Source organism: Solea senegalensis, linkage group LG15 (assembly GCF_019176455.1).
Source record: "Solea senegalensis isolate Sse05_10M linkage group LG15, IFAPA_SoseM_1, whole genome shotgun sequence".
In the NCBI taxonomy this organism is placed as follows: Eukaryota; Metazoa; Chordata; class Actinopteri; order Pleuronectiformes; family Soleidae; genus Solea; species Solea senegalensis.
In genome coordinates, this window is record NC_058035.1 from 4,311,948 (window position 1) to 4,335,454 (window position 23,507).

General features: G+C 40.0%; 1 protein-coding gene, 1 long non-coding RNA gene and 1 other non-coding gene across 4 annotated transcripts; 2 read left to right on the plus strand and 1 right to left on the minus strand.

Moving 5' to 3' along the window:
* Window positions 1-2,090: 2,090 nt before the first annotated feature.
* Window positions 2,091-17,844, plus strand: LOC122781561. Of its 2 annotated transcripts, XR_006361811.1 has the most exons (5): window positions 2,091-2,528; window positions 2,631-2,747; window positions 7,810-7,935; window positions 10,599-10,716; window positions 16,981-17,844. It is a non-coding gene; the product is annotated as an uncharacterized LOC122781561 (long non-coding RNA). The 2 variants fall into 2 exon arrangements; XR_006361810.1 differs by having other exon boundaries at window positions 2,091-2,747.
* trnaq-cug lies at window positions 7,164-7,235 on the minus strand. Its single transcript has one exon. It is a non-coding gene; the product is annotated as a tRNA-Gln (tRNA).
* Window positions 17,845-19,260: 1,416 nt separating the features above from the next.
* On the plus strand, window positions 19,261-22,931 carry nkx1.2la (NK1 transcription factor related 2-like,a). The gene is made up of 2 exons (XM_044046191.1): window positions 19,261-19,664; window positions 21,358-22,931. The coding sequence occupies exons 1-2, from the start codon at window positions 19,442-19,444 to the stop codon at window positions 21,945-21,947; spliced, it is 813 nt and encodes a 270-aa protein (XP_043902126.1). The 5' UTR covers window positions 19,261-19,441; the 3' UTR covers window positions 21,948-22,931.
* The last annotated feature ends 576 nt before the right edge of the window (window positions 22,932-23,507 follow it).

Below are 23,507 nucleotides of genomic sequence, written 5' to 3' on the forward strand. Positions count from 1 at the left end.
GCCCCACCTTCTGTGTCTTTTGTGTACCCATTTTTTTGGACTTATAATGTTCAGTGACTTTTACATATACATATCTTTTGGGATTATAATTATAATGGCAGAGAAAACTAAACAAAAGCCAAGCATTCACATTCCATTCTTCGGCTCTTCTCAACAGTCGTTACTTTGCCATGTCTGTGTCCATGTGGCTTGCGTGCGTGCGGTCTTGCTGGCACAGCGGTCTGGGACCCTGTGGCACTGTTGACACAACAATACAGGAAGCCAGCACTTAAAGTATCTGGAAGTGTTGGGGTGGAGGACACAGCATTAAAGACAGTCAAAATGTAAACACCTTTGTTCATTTATTAAATAAATCATCTATGCTGGTGTGGATTTACGTTTTATATTATTACAGTGTTAAAGGTCCAGTGTGTAGAATTTAGACATTTATTTAACTGGCCAGAAATTGAAGATAACATAATTATACTTTTTTTTTTTTTTTTTTTTTTCTGGTTTTAGTTTGGGTCAGCGCAATGGAGGCTGCCACTTTGGACCACCATGTTTTTACAATAAATGAACAAAATAAGCATTGTTTAAGTTTCGATGCTAACTGAAGGCTACATGGGGGGATATTCAGCTGCAACATGCAACTTTAAATAAATGTTGCTTAATTTTTCACACTGTGCCTTTAAATAAGCATTTTTTTTCTTTAGTTTTTAGCATGTGCCTAGTCAAAAACAAGGTGAGGACCAAGTTTTGTTCCAATGTGGATTTTCCTCATGTATAATTTGACAAAAATGTTAAGAACCACCCATATAGAGTTTATGCACAATGACCACCCACAGGTTGAACACCAGGTGTGGTTTATCATTTACTTGATTTTTAAAACATTTTTTATTCAGACCATTTACGGAAGAGTATTACTTGCTCACTGCTATTGAATCTCAGAGAGGCCACAGTGTCATGTTTTTACTTATAACTCAAATGATTTTCAGTGAGAGTGATTGTATTTGGTGATCCAAGAAAAGTTACTCCTGCACAAAACAAGTTTGGCTCCTGACCAACAGACAAAAACTGTTAACTCAGGTGATGCTGAAAGATAATAAGCAAGACTTTATATCTAAGAGGAATTAATTACAACTATAAATCACCCAGTTTTAATGAACCGCTCATCGTTGTGTTCTAACTGTTTGTGAGAAGTTTTTATCGCGGGTGTTAGTGTGTGCGTGTGTGTGAGACGAATGCTGGCACATGGGTTTACCTTTACCTCCCTGCAAACTCCTCTTAGATAAGAAAACCTGCTGAATTGCTTTGACGTGTTTGACGTTATTTTCTTCTTCTTTTCTTTTCCTCAGCCTGGGAAACATCAACTGACAGAATGTGTTGATGTCAGTCTAAACAATGAAATGATGATGGGAAAAGCAGTCTCCTATGTTAGCCACAAACAATGTCCACATGAAATACTTGGGGATCTCCGAAGTCTGAGACATGGTGATGACATTCCTTGAATGCTTCACAACCTGCACAACATTAAATCTTCTGTCCTGAGACCTTTGATTTAAAGCTGCAGTGTATAACATATGGCGATAATGCTATTATTCTGCCTCTGTTTGGTTTTTATTATGTGTATGCTGCGTCAGTCGTCTGAAAATGGGCGCGGCTGTCAGCCATGACCAAGGGAGCGTTTGTGTATATACAGCAGCAGCGCAAGGGTGGGCGGGGACAAGAAGCTTTTATTCTGTCAAACTGGGTTAATGAGCAGTAGAATTCACTTCCTGAAATGTTTGCGTGCACTTCTTTGTATCATACTCAGTGTTGTAATGTAACAAAGAACAAATAGTTTGTTACTGCATTCACTTATTCACACACTGTAACATGGGTTAAGTGTCTTGCTCAAGGACACACACTAGCAGAGCAACAACTCGCCCTACCACTGAGCCACCATGGCTGAATCCTAACTTTTTTAATACCTTTACTTTGAAAACGTAAGTACATTTTATATCAGAAGTTGACGTTTTATACTAAGTACAGTAAATGTCACATACAGTACATTAAGACTATTACTTAAGTAATATTAGAAAAAAGTGACTTCAACTTCTACCAAACTCATTTTCTGCTAAGATACTTCATCAACATCTGAACTCTGACCCTTCCCTACACTCCAGCTTCGTAGCCCGTTCCCCTCACAGACACCTCTTTATCTTACCTTCAGCACTTCAGTTGTGATCGGTCACCATGGACAGTATTTACATTGGTGTTTTATGTTTACGCATGTTTGGATGTCTCATCATGTCCTGTCTGTGTCCGGTGTGATGTTCTCTGTGCCTTTTAATTGCCCCCTCGGAGACAAATATAGTGTTTTGAATTGACGTCTTCTTCAACTTCCTGATTAACTTTTCCTTTCCTATTCCAGAGAACACTTTGACAATACGAGGAAAAGCTTTCTAGCTATTAAGGCTAGAAAAATGCACGACTGCAGTCTACAAGAACAAACATCGGAAAAAACCTTCATGAGCAACAGTGAAAGGATTCTTTCTCTTTACACTCCTGTAGGCATCTGATTGATCCGAATTGATAACAGAAGACTGTGTGCTACTCTTTGTAACATAAGTGAAGAAAGTCAATCCAAGGGAATGTCAACTGTCTTCCAGGTGGACTTAATGAGGAAACCACAGAGACTGAAGAGACGAGGTGAGACTGTGGGTGTCTTGGAGCAGCAAACGGATCCAGATCCAAAACTTCTGGAAATGAGCAGTAACAGGAGTCAGGTGAGAGGTCAGAAGGGAAGAGAAGAAGAAAAGAAAAATCAGTGGGGAGAGAGAGGAGAGAGGCAAACAAAACAAATAAACTCACATTTGGAAAATAGCTGTAATTCTCTGAGGTCAGTCCATCCTCAAGCACCCTGAGCCTCTAGTAATCTGATACAGACTCCCTCCACCTACAAGAACCCCTCAAAATAAGACACCGAAATTGACTTTCTCCAAGCAAATTGGTTATACTATTACGTTGAAAGGCTGCATAATGGTACTAATAGAGCTGATGGTCTCCATGTGTTAGGGAAATTACACAAAATAAGCAAGTTGCTGACTTGGTTAAATAATCTTTAATGCCACTCTGACTCTGCAGGGTTTAAAAAAACACACCGAGAGCGACGGAGAGAGCAGAGACAGAAATGCATAAACAGGTTTGCACATCACTGTTTAAGCAACGATCCACAACTTATGCATCTGGTGTCAAGCAAATAAAAAACACCTCGCAAATTGTGTTCGAGTGCAATAATGTACATAACGACGCCGTGCATTCGCAGTTAATGTAACATCCCTTCCCGTAATGCCATTCTATTGCACCGTGGCTCGTGTAAAACAAGCTGTCTGGATGCATATCTGGCAGAAGGACAGGAAATTTGAGAAGCCATAACCCAACCAATAAGCCCAGCGATGATTATTAAACACCCTGCCTAAGAGACAGCTGTCTGGGATATTTAGTCAAACACTCCCGATGGCTTTGAACCTGGACATAGCCTTCATGGGAAAACAGAGATGACGCAGAATGGAGAGGAACACGGCTCAGTTCATCACGGCAGCTGCTTGTGTGTGTGTGTGTGTTCAGCTAAGGCAACAATTTGACAGTCCGTCTTCCTTTAACTCCCTCACAGAGTAGCACTGCTCATGTTTAACAAACAGCTGAAAGGGCGCGTGTGTGTCGATGTCCTCTGATAACCCCGTCCTGACCTTTCTATCAGGGCCGCCTCGGTGTCATCCTTTCACACTCTGTTACACAACAGACCTGAGATCAGCTTGAGGGAACAAACTGTGCAGCTGGTGACAATGAAGACGTCCAGTCACAATCACAGTCCCCCTCACACAAATGTGCACACGTTTCAGCGATATTTTGGTCGAGTTTCATGGCTGTGAGTAACGCGAAGTTTGTCAAGTCGAAATCTGGTGACTGTAAAAAAAGTGATCCCTGTCATAAAAATCATGTAAACGGTCTCATTACAGGGCTACGCCAGCAGATGGCACCATTTCACTTTTATATGTGCAGAAGTGATGATCCACTAATGCACAGCTACAGTTTATAGTTAATGTTAATATAGAGTTATAGCAGATTATAATATGCTGATTCATAATCCTGTCACTTATTTTCAGGTTGCTCATGTTTTGTTTTCATAATCATATTCCTTATTTTCTCAATTTAGTGTTATTTTAATTCAAATATAAACACACCCAATTTCCTCCGGGGAGTTACTGGTTCTGATATATTAGTTTTTATTATGTTGCATTTATAAAAATCTTTTATAATCTTTCACATTCCTCATGCTTTTGGACACTCTGTAATTTTCTTATTTAATTACAATTGGAAGACACATGCAGATCCCCAGTGAGATTTCAGACGTGTTTGAAAAGCTGTGGTTACTTTTTTAATTTCTGAAATGGCATTAATAATGTGGTTAAAATGAGAAATTCCTCAAAGTCCTGAGGACTGTCTTTGTGTTAATTATGTCCATCTCCTTTTTGTTTATTCTTTGTCGGAGCCAATATGTTTTTGAAAAAAGTGATTTGTGTTAATCATGTGGAAATAATCAGAATAGCGTCTCATTATTTTCCTTTGTCATTTGCGTTTTAACTTGAAGCCAAACTGCCTTGATGGAAATTCAGGTTTGAGATCTCTGAGGACACAGCTCCCTCTTCTGACACAGAAAATAACAAACAGCTCATTACGCCCTGTACCAGACGTGTCACTGAACGTCAGCCTTTGAATACAGGTCTCAGAAGTTTGTTAAAATGCCATGTTTCCGCTTACAGGTTTTGTTTAATATGACAGAGTTCACCCTTTACAGTCTTTGAGACTCTGAAATTGTCTATTTGACATTCAACAAAGAACAGGACATGATGTAACTCTCGCCTGAGCCGAATCTAAAGCAAGAACACAGTGTTTTCATATACTTTAAGTCAAGGCAAACAACTGACGACAATGTACTGAGCTTCAGTCTAATATGTAACCTCTGTCTGATGTCTTTGTAACGCTTTAAAATACGCCGGTTTCTTTTCACACAAAACAAACATTTATACAGTATAATTAATGTGTGTAGTCAGTAATAGTTCAAAGCTGCTTAGACAGGAACACAGAATAAATATGTTAAGTAAATGGTAAAAGTAACAAGGTATCACAGTGTTAAAATACCAAGACTCTGATAATAGAGTTCTTTCATTAACTTATTAATGGATGTTTAGTACTTCTAACTCACTCTTTTTTTTAATTTTTATAAAAAAAAAAATATATATATATATATTTTTTTTTTTTTGACGTCTGTTCTGCAGGTAAGATGTCATTTAAAAGGAAATCTCAGTCTTATACAAACAAAAACAAGTAAAAAAAAAAACATTTCACCTTTTGGAAATTGTGTCCTGCTTTTTTTAATCCGTCTTTAAATTATTTATTAATTTTGTATGTCATTTTTATGCTGCACTAATTCCAATTTAAACGACAACTCATCATACGCCATGCGCCAAACATGACAAGTATGAGTCGGCAGTCTATCTACCGGTGTACGCCACACCAGCCCCAGTCTTTTTTGATGAAGGACATGGACCCTAATTTATCAAAAACTGAATGTCTGCCATTAATTGATTAATAGTGGGATGACAATGGGAGGAAAATGGAGCTGCCGCCCCCCTGAGTCCTCTCTGTGTCCCAGAGGTCTTATCGTTTGCCCTCCTTGTCCCTCACGCTGCCCTGTCCGCCGCCGACTGTCACGCAGCCAGATTGGTGGAGGTCTAATAGAGAGGCCTGCTCCGTTAAGTGATTGAGCTGTAAATACAGATTGACCTGAACTGAGACTCCCATCATCTGTAAACTCATTCAACACCCTGCGTCCTCTCCCCTGACGTCTGAATCATTTCCATCACTGATCATGGGATGGAAAGGGAGTGAGAGGAGTGAGCCACATGGCTCATAAGTGTGTATAGATATCAGTGTGTGTGTGTGTGTGTGTGAGAAAGGGTACTGAAGCGTCAAACGACAACCCCCGAGATCATCTTTTCATCAGCCCCACTGAGAGCAGAGATGGTCCCAGGCAGAATTTATGGAAATGGTCATAAAACGTGACGAGTTCAGTAATGGGATATGTCGATAAAACCCATGGCGGCGCAATCTACGGCAGTTTACTGAGGAGATGAGTGGCCCGACTGTTAGACAACTCAAATCTAATTTTCTCAATAAAGCCCTGTAAGTCAACAACCCTAAAGCTTCCATGAATCATAATATAGGACAGATTCATCAAGAGCGTATTTATTGTATTGGCAGCGTGCCACTGCCGCCTTCATCCAGTCCCATGTGTTTGCTCTGTGAGGGTAAAATTAGCTGTGCACACAGAAAAACATAATGGTGAGTAGTTTTCACTATTTTTTAACCTCAATATAAGAAAATAAATGATAATTGTCCAATTTTCAGAAAATTAATCATCAGATTTGTAAGAAACTGTATCGTCTCCTTAGGGGTTGTTGATGACGATGTGCATTTATGAAGCATAATTAGTATATCGTGTTATTAGTATATTATGAGACACCAGTGATTGGTTACATGCACAATGACCTCATACTCTATTTTGGCACTCTCTGTTTTCAGCCCCAACTCTGTCCTGTTACAGCTGGGGTGAAATCAGATCAATAAGGTTAAAAAGGTACTTTATGTAAGACATTTATTGTATTAAGTCATAAAATCAGAAACGTGTTATATTGAAATACAGGCGTCATCGATTAAAAGCGGTACAGCCATTTATTGTTTTGGCCTGTTGTGCCTCCCACCACTACCCAATAACACAGCTCGTATGAGTTCAACAGTGTAACAAGATTTAGTAACAAGATGTTAAGAATGTTTGTAAACTATTTAATATGTGTGAAAAACTCACTATTATTGCCTGCTAGAAAGTTCTACAGTCAGGCACAAACAAATAAAATAAAACAGTAAGTTAGTGGAATGCTCTATGGGGCCCCCTGGTGACCTGGTGGTCATGGGGTCCTAAGTTCTGCCTTTTTTTGGCCTTAGTTTTATTTAGTTGATCTGTCTGATAACTACATATACAGTAGGTCATTAGGTTCATTTTACAAGCTTCATACAGTGAAATAAACAGGTACCACCTTAGTGGCAAACAGATTTTTTAGCCCAAAGGTTCTTACAAAACCAGGTTCCACCGAGATTTGAACTCGGATCGCTGGATTCAGAGTCCAGAGTGCTAACCATTACACCATGGAACCACATGTGTGAACTCCTCATGTTGCACTGTTTCGTGTGTGCAGCATTCCTGTCATGCTCTGTTCACGCAGACTGCTCTACACCCCTCAGGCTAAAACAAAATAAAATCATTGGCAGACGTGACATTTTTTACATAGTTCACAGACAGGACGCTAAAGATTTTTACCCCTCAGCTGCTGAGACGTTGATGATGGTATGAAAATGCAGACGTATGTAGAGATATCAGTTCATACTGTCTTCTGGGTGATATACTTTAACTTTATTTTGTTAAGTCAAATGTTTTTGATTTCATTGACATGTTTTGACCACTTCCTGTGGTCCCTCATCAGAGAGGTCATGTGATGTTAGATGTGACATGTCAAAGTTTGTTAGACAGCAGAGGATGACTACGCCCCCTGCTGTCTGACATCCTGTTGGACAGTATCCCAACAGGTTGCTGGCTCGATGGTTGATGGGGCCTGTTTCTGGATCTCGATCTCCTGATCCTTGAAGTTTATTACTTTCAGAGCTGATGACTTTGGCCTTTTCCCAGTCCATGATGTTTTCCTTTATCTGTTTTCTTTTTGCACCATGCAGGAACTACTCAGTGCCAGACCCACCCGGCCTGTTTGACGGTCATGTCAAAACATCATGGAGTTATGATGTAATATGCAAGAAATATGGCTGATTTCAAGTTTTCGAAAGTGGTCGAAACATGTCAAGGTAATCAAAAAACTTTTTTTCTTTGTGACTGAACTGAACCTAAACTCAAGTACAGATGTCTATTGTCTTAGGCCGTTTTCACACCTAGTAGTCCGCTAGACTCTGCGGTGCTGCATCAACAATTACTGAAGGAGTAGACAAGAGAAATCTCACTCATCTGTTGGTTAATGCAGTACAACGTCTGTTTCCTCCACATAAGAGCAAAACATTGTTTTATGCGAATACATACGACACACAGGCTGCAAAAATGGGTTCAGGCATTTCTCCCAGTACACGTTCTACACGGTTGTAACGTTTTGGTTTGTGTTTACCCACAATGCCCTGCGTTGCAGTCTGCTTCCTGCATTTGGTTCACTTGACGCGAGACCAGAGTTCTTTGGTGCGGATCAGAGTGCGGTTGCGCATGCACACCTACCAAACAAACGAGACTTTCCGAGCAAATGAACTAGGATTTGATTTAGAAGAGCTGGTGTGAATGCACCCTTGACTGCCTTCTTGTTGTTACATTTGGATATGATTTATATACACTGTGCATCAGCTGTTAAGCAGAAACACATCAGCATGATATGTTGGTGTCTGTGGGTAGACAGCTGAGTCCTGACCTGAGGAAAGATAATCCATCTAAAAATGCAGGAACTATTAATCATATAAGTGTCTTATGGGTCACTTGACAGGTTTCAAATTTGGCGGGTTACTTACTAAGAGCACCAGTGTGCTCAGTGCCTCTGTTTGGATAACAAATGTAAAATGTATTGATATAAATGATTCCATTCTTCTTTCTTAACCAGTAAACCAACATTTAGAGATGAAAGAAATGACAAAAACTCAACATTTTAGCTGTGTGGGATGTGCAATGTGATGCCACCGCTATGAAGTGTATTTACCTGAAAGACACTCTCACAATTGGCATTTTATTTTTTATTGTCAGCCCCCCAGGCCACCTTCATGATTGCTGATGCTCCACATGAGCGGTGATGCCTGCGGAGCCAGACAGACAGGAAAGACGCCTTATGAAAGCAAGTGACTCCTCCCCCCCTTGGGGAGGAGAGAGGACCCACACCGTTTTACTAGCACAGAAGGGGCAATAAGTGCTAAAGGAAAACAATTATACCCCAATCATCTCCGATTCTTTGGCTGTCATGGGCCAAAAACAGTCTGAGGATGAAGGTTACAGGGCATCAGAGGGCAACAATATATATTAGCACTGAGTGACACATTATGAGTTTAGTAAAGAAATAGATTATGAAATTTAAAATATAATTTTTTTTTCTGTATGAAACAATAGATAGCTACTCTAGGAGAAGGAAAACACCAGTCAAACTACTAAGGTAACTGTTAAAAAGATCAATTTTGTTAGATTTAGCAGTATTAGGTGATTGCACACCCATAAAACCCCCCAATCATTTTATGTTAAATTTTGACCTTTGAGTGAAACCTGCTGCCTCTGAATTTTGTTCACTCAAATTTGCAAAACACATATTGCCAAAAAACATTTTCAGGGTTTTTTTCATCCCACTTATTCAGCAGCAACACATCAACATCCCTGCATCTCTAGTTTTCTAAGAAAATGTTACATTACATGTCATTTAGCAGGCACTTTTATCCAAAGTGAGTTACAATGGAATTGAGTACAATCAGCCAGGGGTGGAGTCGATTTAAAACACTAAATATTCATTTTGTACTGTCAGCAAAATATGAAAAGGTTGATATCTAGTGAAATAGACAAATATAATGAAAATGTGTCCACACATTTGATTTGTGAAAGTGGTTTTCTGCATTTTGAATGAATTGACCCTTTATGAGATGCATCAGAGGAGCTTAATAGGGCTCAGATGGTAATTTTTTTTCTATACTGCTTGATTATCATTTCAAAATCTGTGACTGTCCTTGAAGATGCAAAACTAAAGAATACGACTCAGCTGCTCCGCCTCACAAACATGTTCAGGTCTTTATTTGAGTCAGTGGTCGTGCTCAGCGTCCTGGGGAATCCAGATCCTGGATCAACAGTAATCCGTGTCTCGTCGAGGTCACAGTCTAGTTAAAGGTGGCAAAGGTTCCCTCTGCAGTTTTGCAGCCCCAAACTTCCATTAGCAATCTGTTAGCCGCAGTCCATTGAGAGAGGACTGGAGCGCACAAACATACACACACACACACAAACACACACTTATGGCACAGGCCTTGTTTGATGAAAAAGAACAATTAAAGGAGAAATGAGGGAGAATCATCAGGGGAAATGACTGATGAAGACTTTATTGATTAGAGGAGCTCCACTGATCCAGCTCTCACTGTAGCAATTACCACCAACCGCCCGCTGCCACTGGGGGGGAGGAGGGACTAACGGACGCAGTACAGGGCCACATTTGAAGACCATGACATTAAATACCAGACCCCGGGAAGCATTTTTAGGCTATATCAGAAAAATAACTGTGAGCTTTGTTTGTTTGCATTTGTTCACTGAACAGCTACAAAACCAGAAAAAGATGATAGATACAGCTCTTCCCATCCAATCCAGCACTTTTAAATCAACCACAGTGGACCAAAGTGCTGTATAGAATAAAACATAAATGACACAATAAATAAAAAAAGGTATAGAAGCTCATGTGAAGTGATAAGATAACTCTAAAACATGCTCTTGCATTTCATTTTTATCCACTATTTTTCAGGTTGTGCTTTTATGCAGTGAGCTGATGAAAGGATTACATGCAGGTGTGGAGAAGCACCAGGATTGAGACACGCCCACCTGACACAGGGAGGAGGAAGACACACAAGAAAGTGGTCATGGTAGGAACACTTCAAATTACTTTAAAAAAATAAAAAATAAACATACAAATTTGCACAAAATAACATTTCACAAACACTATATAATATTCTGTTGAGTAAATAAATCCACCAGTTCCAAGAGATCTGTTTGATAAATGTCTCCTGCTGCTCATCTGTGCCTTCAAACCAATCTCTGGGATTAACTAGTTTAATTTATTTGTTCAATTTTTCATGTGTAACTACACAGTTTGGAAAATAAAAGTCAAATTCCACACATACAATGGCAATAAGATCCAGGTCATACTCACATACTGTGTGGATTTATATTTGGCTTCAGAAGAGCCTGAAGACGCTTCAGAAGATGTTTATGTTGGATTTTTTACCCTGCTATTCCTGCTATTCATTTATTTTTAATAACAAATGTTCCTGTCACTCTATTTTAACATTTACCAGAATATGGCTTGTGGTGTATTAACAGCATACATGCAGCTTACTGTGGAAACTTGTTTTTATATCTTACTGAGGACACATTCATAGACATATTGCATTCCTTAGGCCCTTACCCTATCCTTAACCATCACACCTAAGTGCCTAACCCCCCTCACAAAGATATAAATACAAGTACACACAAATAATGTTTCGTAGAGAGGACATAATGCATCACCTAGCCCTTCACTTGAACCTTAACCATCACACGCAAGTGCCAAACCCTCACCCCTATAACCCAACTCTAAACCAAACCCGAAAACCAGCTCTTAACCCTTTAAAAACTCTTTAATGTTACGTTATTTGACCTCATAATACATAACCTAGTCCTTTACCCGAACCTTAACCATCACACCTATGTGCCTAATCCTAATCCTTAACCTAACATTAAACCCAATTCTAAACCGAACCCTAGTTTCAGCCATCACTGTCACAATTATATGCCTAACTCTTATCTTAATCATAATCTAAACCCTAATCTAAACCTAATTCTGAAACCTAGTCAAAACCCTCAAAAAGCCATTTTAAGAGGTGACAGAACATGACGACCAGCCAAAATGTCCTCACTGGTTTAGTCCTCACTGAGAAACCTTTATAAGGACACACAGTCACACAAACAGACACACACCCACACCAATGATTAATTCAAATCCCTTGTGAATAAAGCAATAAAGCCTAATGCGGGCACATCTGAGTCAACATGCCTCCGTACCTACAGCAGAGGCCAGTTTGTTTGTTTGCTCAGCGACGACAGCTTTGTATTTGTATTCAAATCAGACGGTTGTGTCGTCAAAGAGCCAAAGACACTCGTCTGCACACAACTGAAGTGTGTGTTGACTAATCAGTGACGTCGTTTAACGAGTAGACACCGTCACTGGATACGACCTCTTTTGTTGAAATGTCTTCATGAAAGAGAATCGGTCGCATCTCATTTCGGTATTATCTCCGTGCACAGCGAGGCAAGTGAGTAGAGCCGGCATCTTCAACCCTGAAATGCCAAGTTCAGAGTTCAGATGAGATGACCTCTGGAAAACGTACGTCTAATGAGAGGCGAAGGGACAACATGATGGTGCTCACAAAGCATCCTCTGCAGACCGTTAACGTTAGACTGACCCAAAGGTACATCAAATCTAAAATGTTAATAATATATAGCAATACCCAACAAAAAAAATAACCAAAAAATCTCATTTGAAATTAAATACTATATTAGATTCATGTACATTTATTCAGTAGTTAATTCATTTTCTATTAAAAATGTACCAAACTAACTGAATGACTAACTGTTCCACATGTAATAACATGATAGTTATTTGCGGGAACACTACCAACTGTGAATAAATTATTGAGAGCTGAATGGGATTTTTTTAATGTTTGCAATAAAATCACATGCAAAGAACTTACAGTAAATTGCAAAGGCATAAAAACAACAATTCCTCTTAACTTTCCTTTGGAAAAATGACTTTAACTGGTAATACCTGATTTATTTAAAGGTAAGCAAGTTGTTTCTAGTTAACTAGTTAACCGTAGTTTAAATGAACCTCATCCTCATTCAAGTGTTGCAGGTTAAAGTATTTTTTTAAGGTCAACCAGCATGAGACAGGCACTGAAATGCCCTGTCTCACTTCTCGTCATTAGACAGTCTTTTCTGCCCTTTAACAATAATTTTGTAAACCTCTCACTCTCCTGCACCAAAGCCCATTAGGAAAATCATCAATTTTAGCACATGGGCACTCCAGAGCTGCTTGTTTAGTACGTTTGGGTCGCTGAGGTAAATCTGAACAAATGATATAATCACTAAAATCACAAAATTACACATTTGAACTTGTACTGATGGAGGCAGGAGTACAAACAAGTCATGTGTGCTGTGATAGAAAAACAGTGCATTTCTCTATGGACTTTGGTGTTGGGGGTAAGCAGTTAAAAAGCAACTCAAACTTAATTTTCTTGTTGTAGGAGTTTGTTTAATGGTGACATAGAACGGGGAACATTTTCTTAAGATATCGCAAAACCAAGCAGGTGTAGACTTTTTTTTTTGTCCCTGCTGGCCGACATGTTTTCAGTGAGGACAAGTGTCCGTGTCGGAGGCTCGTTCTCTGTGCTGGGGCTGCACAACGCAAAGTCAGTACTCCATACACTTTTACACTGAACTTAAATATCTGTATTTGAAATAAAACTCATTCTGATAAGAGACTAAACCAGAGATAAAAAGCAAAAAAGTAAATCAAAATTGCAGCAAATCTTGTTCAGTCTTTAAAAGAACTACTTCTGTTTGGCTTTCTTGCAATTTTTTTCAACCCACCCGTTCCCTCGCTAACAGATTTTCAGAGCTCTGTTGACAGTCTGCAGCTCACTTACGCAAACTACAGCCTCGCAGACTATTTTGGCAAGGGCACAGAAACAAAAAAGAGATAACAGTCAATGGAGAAGTATAAAGGGACAAACACAATCTGTTTCTGCAGTAGATTGAGATGAATGGGGCATAATCCATTTGCCTTCCATCACACCTACCCAGTCTGCACAATGGCTGCTCCGCGCTTAGCCACAATGATGATTAATCCTACACACACTATTTATATTTCCTAATTGTAATCAGCACGAATTATCAATTACGGTTAGGGCCTAATTGCCCTTCATAAAGACAGCTCCCCATGTTTAAACGGGTCCATTTAAATAATGTAACTAATAGCTCTTGCCTTTACGTTGCAAATACATCTTCATTGTTCCACGCGTGAACCGTGATGGTTGCTCGTAATTTAGCCGGGGCAATCGGGGGAAGGAGTGCAGGTGGCACTGCGGGACTAATTATTGTTAATGAATTATGATGTGACCTTCTCAGAACAATGGCTAATCAATGCGGGGGTTGAGTGACAGTATACGCCGCGTGCAGATGCCAGGGACTGCAGAGGCCTCGTCTTTGTGGAGAACGGGCAGCTGCAGCTCTTCCTGTCCATTTCCTCCTGGTCTTTTTCATTTTTTTTGTGTGCAATCCGCTCAAAGGCACAACACTCACCTTCCTGAGTTCTCCAGTTTACACCCTGACCATCAGGCCTAGATTATGACCAGGTTGTAAATTAGGTTATTAACAGATAAGACTGAGTATAAAGCTGCAGTGGGTTTTCTGAAAAAACAGTAAATGGCTGTATTTCATCTGCACGGCTCTTGTTTTATACAACAAATGACATGATCTCTGAAACTCCAATGACCTTAACCTGAGTTTTAATGTTTGTTGTCTTCGAAGCTTTTCATTTTGTTTCTCCAGGTTTCTTTGCAGCATAGGCAGTGATTACCAGTGTAAGTGTATGGAATGATTCTTGTACGCAGAGCAGTTGTTGTAGAACAGCCAATCACTTGATTTACATTATGCTGAAAGAATATAGTAGAATTCTATAGAATCATTGATCAAGAAAAGAAAAAGAAACCCCAAAATAACAGCAAAACATAAAAACACCTACTTTACCTAAGGAGTGGACTCATTTGAAACACTTTGATTCTTAGAGAGATAAAACAAGATGATTGTTTAATAGTCCCACCACACAGCAACACACATAGTAATCAGAAAAAAAGAAAATAAATTATTATCCATTATCAACACAAGTAAGTGTACAAATAGAATAATTTAAGTACAGTGCAAAAGCCTTAGATTGTTTTGGTTTAGCGATGCTATAATGACTTCACAGTGGAATTATCTTTATTGTAACATGTCCAAAAAATATGGACCGACACTTTCTCAAAACCATGATCCTGGTTGTTTTAAACCTGGAGTGGAACCATAATTAATGTCAGTAGTAAAAACCTGTGTTTTCATGTCGATGAATATCTGCTATAAAAAAAGTTTATTACGCCAGATTTACTGTATATATATTTTTATGAGTTAAACTCATTGACTGTTTGCTAACATATAAGACCAACTTCCAGTCCCATCATTCCAATCCAAATGCCAATAATCACAGTAAACATTACCATTCTTGACCAGTCACCTAGAGCTATCGTCAAATATTTTTAAGTGAAAAACAGATTTTAAACATTAAAGAAACACCATAGCGATCAAATCCAAGAATTAACATGTCCAGTTTTCTCGTGGTGGAAAGTTCACTGTCACGACTTGACTGTGAGTGGAGATCACCTGTGTTTGAACTGACCTTTACCTCCCTGTGACGGGGGGGCCGGGTGCAGCATGACTGACAGTGTCCCTCAGTATAATTTACCCCCACCCACCAACGCCCTCCATCTACTCTGTGATGCAGTTGACCCCTTTACAAATCACCCCCAACTTTACACATCTGCTGCCTGTCAGCATCTGCCAGGCGCACTCACCCGTCCCGCCCGTAATGAAAAACTCTCATTACTCGCCTCCACCCAACAGGTATACAGGCCGTTAGGACAATTACTGGGCAATGCCACTGACCTTGTAGTAAGAGAGTCAAACAAACACTGAGGTCTGACTGAGAGGTGCGCTGGCAGCAAAACCTGGAGGAGAGACCAGGTACAAAAACGACGGGAGCTTTAAAAGCGTGTAACGGAAGATTGTACTGATCAACACTGGCATGCATCTGTTCCAACTGCCTCCGTGTTACAAGTCTGACAAACGGGACGATTTGCATGCATCTGGGTCTATGTCAGTATTTTGGAGCAGTGGAAATCACCAGAAAATCCCCTTTATTTGTGTTTCCTTGAATCATTCGACTGCTGACTTCTACATGTGTAGGTCTGGTGGACTTCCTCATATCACCTTAAGAAAGTTTCCATGGTTACTGGGTTCTTCATTGTCTCGTTTGTTCAAATCGAGAGTGTGCCACCAACTGGACTGGAAAGTCTTGTGCTGTAGGTGGCTTGTGTGGTCTGCACAGAACCGAACTGGAGCTGATGATGGAATTTAAGGCACGCGGACCTTAGCAGTCCTGGAAAGTGTTGTGCTCCATGTGCAGTCTGTGTATACAGTCTGCGTGGATTTGTCTGCATAGGTTCCAATAGGACCAATTTGAATATGGGCAGATGACAAAAACTTACATCACATGATGCAGAAAGTAAGAGTCAGCCCATAACACTGTTTGACTTGATATTTAATATTCCTACAGTGAGTGATCTCAGAAAAAAACAGAGGATCATCAAAGTTATTTGGATTCATCACTTTGTCCATCCAGAGACCTTCTGGATGGACCGTTCCAGCGAATGGAATGGTTTCGTTTTGAACAGACAAAAAACAGCCCCAACCATTACATTTTTGGACACCTTTCCCTTGGGGTACCACAGTAAAATGGCACGGTATGGTCATGGTGGAGCGTGACCAGCTCCACTATGACAGTAAGCCAATTGGGCCAGCAGAAAAACGCCACTTCCTTGCGATCAATGTAAATATTCCATGGAAGTCGAAGCAAACACCCACAGTCTATTCTCATACAAAACTTCTTGAGACAAACGGCCACAAACCAAGCAGGAAAAAAGAGCCGCTGAGTGTCCTCCATTGTTGTCTGTGTTGTGTTGCGTTCGATGTCGCCGTTCGTTGTCGTTACACCAGTACGACGTCACACTATGGCCAACGGGCACAAACTGCCTACCAAGTAAAGATACTATTCTCAGTCAAAACTCAAGCCTGCCCCAGGGCTTTACTCACCAGCCTATGTCTCGCCATCTCAGAGAAATGTAGAATTATTTCCCCGACCCAAACGTGCAAAACCACAACTGTTTCTGTTTCTTAGAAACCACAACAGTTCCAAGGAATCTGACACCGAGGATCTAACAGCCTCACTGAATGGTCGACCCGGACAGTTTCTGATCCTTTGTTTGACTCCCACTTTACAGGAGAGCTGTGGAGACAGTGGAGGATTGGAGAGAAAACAATAGACACAGTCGTGGAACTTCAGCTCATAATGCCACTCCTGCCATTAGACAAATTATCTGACATTTAGCAGACTGGGGTCAGCCTCCCTGTGAAGTGATGACTTTATTGACCCTGGGGGGGCCTTGGATGGAAGTGTGTCTCTTTGGTTCCCCGCGGTGTCCAACAGGGAAGACTCCTCCGCTCTGGAACCTTGTTCTGGCCCGTACACCCTCAAAGCTGAGGCAGCTGCTGTTCCCGGTGTCTGAAGTCTACCTGAGGGCCCCTTTGTCCTCGGGGGCCCGTCCCTTTGTTCCGCTGACGCAAACAAACAGATGTCCGGCCGCTGGGCTTTCTCGTAGGAAGTTGTAAACCTCCAGTGTGCAGTGGGTGCTATTCATATGGAGAGACTACAGCAATGCCTGGGCAAGTACCATACACATGCAAATGCAGACACGCTGACACCCCATAGGGTTAACAAATGTTTGACTATGTAACTACTGCAGGCCACGACAGTCCAGCAGACTATGGCTGCGTCTCAATGAAACCTCCCTGTAGCAGAGTAATCACCATGAACTGTGTCAGTGACACAGGAAATTGTGTAGGGAGGAATTTGAGAGACCTTTTAACAGTGTGTAAACACGATCACATGCTACCTACACTGAACAGGACTCAAATCAGAGTAGACCTCACAGGGTTCAGTTGTAAAATATGTTAATGCATAAACAAATGGAGCAGCACAGTAACATGAATCAGCCTTCAGAGGGAAAGTATCCAACTTCTGCTCTGTTAGTGCCAATCTGAATACTTTTGTGATTAAAAGTTACTCACTACATTTGTAAAATCAGTCGAGGACCGAGGAGTCAAAGGAAGCTCCAAATAAAAACCTTCCTTGGCTGTTTCTGGTTTGACTTTCCAGGATCCAAAATGACTGTCTGTCGCCATCAGGTTTTTATCTGTATTGGACACCTGCTGGGAATATTGATCCGGCGCTGGTTTCACCATTTTAGCCATCACAGGGCATCGAGCTTTAAACAACCCCGTGTCACTCTTTATTGAATACTAATAATAAAAGCCAGGGAGCTGATTGATTGTGAATATAAATCTATCACCTTAGGTGAGAAGACAATCAGCTGCATTCACTGTACTGTATGGCCATAGTTAAGCGCTGAATGCCTTAAAGATGCACCTAGAACAGTGATTTGTCCGGGATCCTTTTTTTTAAACTTTTTTTAAATAAGCAATTTGTTAAAGAGTGTGAGGCACAGATCTATTTTTTCTACATAAAACAAACAAAGGGAACACATTATATCATTGAGTGCTATGTGGAACGTGTTGCAGTGTAAATGTAATACTGGAAATATTATTATCATAAAAAGAATAATAACAAGTGTTGTTACCCACACAATGAAATAGAAAACATTTTCATTAATTATCATTAACATCTCAGGACTAAACCACCATTAACTCATACTGAACAACAACCATGCAACGCTATGTGCACTTTCTTTTATATTTTTATACATCTATTATTATGTATTGACGTTATCTTGCCATATGTCTAAATTCTATGCTATTTGCCTTTTTAAATACATGTTTAATATTTACTTTTTTGACATCAATACCCTAAAACTTAATTAAAAAAACTTAAAATACATAGTGAAAGTGAGTTTCCTGGCTTCGCTTTGATTGTTTTTGTGGTAAATCATATAATGAAATGTGGAGCTGTGATGGCAAAAAAAACCAAAAAATTAACCCAAACATATGTCTGACGATAAAAGCTTTAATGACTTAATTAATATCTATATTCTAAAGATGTAAGAATGGGTGTGTACTGTTTGTGTGCATATATGGCGGTTTTGTGATTCTTTTCGTTGCATAATTTGTGCAATAACTACGTTTTTTGCTACAGGAAATGTGGTGTTGCAGAGTCCATTAAAAATCAGCGGTTTATAAATATATAAACATTTTGTTTTTCTGTAGCTCATGAAAATATCCTTCCATCCGGACAGTAACTCAGCTTAAAGAGTTTTTCATTGAAGACAGGATGAGCTCTATTTCTCTCTCTCTCTCTCTCTCTCTCTCTCCCTCTCTGTGATTATAGATCCAGTGCCATCTGTGCCCAATTTACTTTCAGGACGTGGATTATTGAATTTAATGATATGGGTGATTATCGACGAACGCTTTGAGCCCATTAGGTGGTCGTGTGAAACACTAATAGTGTTTGTGTCACGTGTCTGCCTGGCTGGGGTCAGACGCTTTAAAGCGCGCGCTGCGGTCATCTCCGTCTCCGTGACTGACATAAGCTGAGGTGCCAAGTCCACACTCACAGGAATCATCGCCACTTCATCCGATGTGATGACGAAGCGTGAAGACACGACAAGAAGTTCCTCTCCACGCGCGTAATTACGCACGACTCATATTTTGTGGTTTTTTTTTTAAAGGATGTTGGACGCCAAGAACTGTGGAGTGACAATGACGTCCAGTCATAAGATTTCTTTTTCAATCCTCGACATATTGGATCCAAACAAGTTCAACAGCAAAAGGGTGAACGAACTTTCCTGCGTTGACGAGAAGTTTTCTGTGCCAGACGAAGACGTATCAAGTTTGGAGACGGACAGCGACGCAGCAGCAGAAGGAGACGCCAGAGGGGAGCGCACAAAAGCAGGTACAGAATGAAAGCAGACAATTTTAGAGCAGAGTAAATCAAGCATTTATTATGCACAAGTATGTTTTGACTTTTAAACCGTAAATGTTAAAAAACAAGAGCCGAAGAATGAACAGAATCCATGATGCAGGCTGTTATATTTTTGTTTTTATCATCGGGAAACGAGACGCTTTTTTTCGATCAGATTTACTGTCATCTCTGTGTGACCTTCCCGTAATTTTCAAGGCTTCGTTTCCTTTCACGAGAGCCACAAAGGTTTGCTCCCAGAGCCCCCGCGTGTGATTGGCACTGGGACAGGCAGGCCGGATAATTGTTTAAATCGTCCCATTGAGGATGCCTCTGCGCGCTTTGATCGATATCCCATTACTGCATCCTGCATATCTCCCTCTAACACCTTGCAGGTACAAACTTCACACCCCATCCATGTCTAATCCTAAATATCGTTCGATTAAAACTTCCCTTTAAATAGATGACATTTATCGATCCCCGCGCAAATATGAAACTCCATTAGCGCGTCATGGCTGAGGTGTCGGAGCTGGATTTAGACGGGATTTCTTTCCGCAACATGACATTTGAGGCGCCGTGTGGTTTATAAATTATTTAAGGATCAGTGACCGATTCTCCCTCCCTCCCCCCTCTGAGTCTGTGCTGCGCTCCAACGACCTCAGGATCATAATCAAACTTCTCACACATGTCAGTCATGTGTTGTTTGGTGTCCAGACAGACTGGACCAAAAGCAGATCATCATTTTACAGCGACGATAGACTTTTTAATCAGGTGTGTTCAACTTCTAGAATGTGTCTGTCTCCATGAACCAGTAACACTGTATCCAAGTACAACATGATAATGCTGATAATTATGTAATAATGAGGTAATATTACACGTCACAATATAATTATAATGCAATTTTCAGCTTGGTAATAATATTAATATTGGATATATTACAGGACAATCATGTGATACCTTCAAATGAACATTTTAAATTAATAATTACCATATAACACTCATTTCCCATTGTTATTACCAAATTATTAAGTGGTTTTCACTACACAAGTGACATAATATTTCCATAATATTCCCTCCTTATTACACAATTATTGCCATAATTTGATCTGTACTGTCTTGTTCCTGTAAAGTTTTAACCTTTAGCTCAAAGCAAGACCCATTCAGTGGGCAGCTTCTGTTGATCTTTTATTATTTATTTTAATTAATTAAATATGGATAAACGCACCATACCTACAGGCTTATGAAATCACAGTTTTATATTCGCTTTGAACCTTGAATCGTGTTTGTACAGACTGACCCTCACTGTGTAAGTGAGGGAACGTTTTCCTTGCCCAATAAACAAATGAATAAATAAAATTAAACTATTATTAAAAACGCTCCCACACAGTGGCGTGCACAGACATGTCAGGGGTCAAGGGGCTCAAGTGGAAAACAGGCACCTCCTTTAGTTATATAGTTATTTAGTTTAAAAAAAAAATCTTGTACTTATTTAAATATGTTTTATTCCAATAAATATGCACTGATTTATATGTTTACAACTATGTAACTTGGGCATTATGACAGACTTTTAATTAAGAATTGATGCAATAAATAGAGTGAGATTGAGACCTCTGCTCCACACCAAGTGATTTTTCATGTGATGTTGAATCTGAGGCTGATTTTTGACAATAATTATCATTATTTTCAGGAGAGGATCAAAGAAATGAACTCTCAGCCTCCGGGGATCACACAACAGTCGTCACTGACCCGCTGCAGACCCGGGACTCAGAACCCCGTCTCACAGTGGAGCAGGACGACGGAGAGACACCGCAGGCCCCGTCCCCGCACAAGCGGCGGCGCCCGGACCAGACCTGCGCCAAACCGCGGCGTGCCAGAACCGCGTTCACCTACGAGCAGCTGGTGGCTCTGGAAAACAAGTTCCGCGCAACTCGGTACCTGTCGGTGTGTGAGAGACTGAACCTGGCCCTGTCCTTGAGTCTCACGGAGACCCAGGTGAAAATCTGGTTCCAGAACAGGAGGACCAAGTGGAAAAAGCAGAATCCCGGAGCGGACAGCACCTTACAGCCCGGGTCCAACTCTCTCATCAGCGTCAGTCCAAACTCAGCCGTGTGTGCGTCAAGCTCCTCCGGCTTCCACCAGACTTTCCCGACATTCAGCTCCGGGAATGTCATCTTCCACACGAACGGTGCTGTTCCGCTTCCGTCCACCGGAGGGCTCCTGCATCCCTTCGTGTCCAGTGGATTTGTGCAGCCAACTTATTTTAACCCACATCTATGAAAGGAATCATGACTGTCATGTTGCTGCTGGTGGGCAACTTGGGACTTGATTGGACAAATAATATCCACCGTTGTTAATGTGCCATGTCATGTTTTATAACGTTTGTTTTAGGTTAATTGTTTCATTTCAAATAAAATGTGTAAAAGTGTAAAAAGGTAAACACATTCAAACATAGTAAAATACAACATTAAAACAGGATATTTGAATGTGCAATAAAATCAGGTGATGTTGGAAGCTTTAATGAAGTGTTTTTCAAACAATTGCCCACTTTTTAAAGATGGAAAACTACTGTGACGCAAATCTCAAGCAAATTTGAGCCTAATATCAACTCATTTACAGCCGTATCTGTGACACCTAATATCATTTTAAACTGGTAAAGTAATCATTTCCATTAAGATGTTTGGTAAATGAATAAAAACTTTAATTTATGCATGTTATTTAAGACATATACACATGAATCTTAACTAAAAAGTTGGAAAGACTTTGCAAATATTGTTTGGGGAGCCCAAAAAAAGTTCCCAGTCTTTGGGAAATACTGTTAAATAACTGATAACTTACTTAAGTAATTAAGTAATCTGTGACTTACTTCTGTTTTCTGTGTTCTGTCAGACCTGCTCCTCTATGCACTGAACGACTGTGTGCCATCGTTTTCTGCATCACAGCCGTGTTTTCACCTCTCAAAGGTTTTTTCACGGCTCATGTTTGTTGCCATGACGAATATCAGTTTAACTTAATAAACAAACAAACAATTTCAAATAAGAAGTCAGTTTGTATTCCTTGTATTAAATAGTGACATGATTGATCATGATGGCAGATTATGGTGTTGTCTCCTGAACAACAAGGCTGCACTTTTACCAAAAATGAACAAACTTATTAATCACTATATGTGACAATATGTTCATTCTATGTCCATTTTGTATTTGTATAGTCAAACTCTTTTAATCCAACCGTTTTTTTGAATGGATTATTCTCTTTTGCTGCTGTAACAAGTGATCAATAATGTTGAATCTAATCTAATCTAATCTATTGAAAGATAAATAAACAAATCAACAGTGAAGCAGCAGTAAGCAATTAAATACATTTACTAAAGTGAAATACTGTGATGTGTGTGTTTATTTCAAAGGTGTGTGTGGACTGTCACATTTATATATTAGATTAATAATATAAGCAAGATTTTCTTTTACATACAATAAATGTAATAGGATACATTGTTATTGGATTTGTCAGAATATTAATTTGTAAAGTCATCAAACTATTTGCAAAAGGTTTATAGGATGCTTTATACAATTATCCTTTGAAAAAGTTTTTATTCTTTTTAAAAATAAACAACCTTCACACAAACACACAGTCCCACACATTCAACCATAAAATCTGAGTCTTCTGCCACGGCTTTGACTCCATTCACTTACATACGGCAGCCACACGGTGGCACTATTGCATTTCCCCTTACCGCACAGGTTGCAGTAGAAACAGATGCTAAGCTGCATTTTCATTTCCATTTGCATCCATGTTTCCTAAAACCTGAACACAAGCATCACATTTACATCACATGTCCACAAA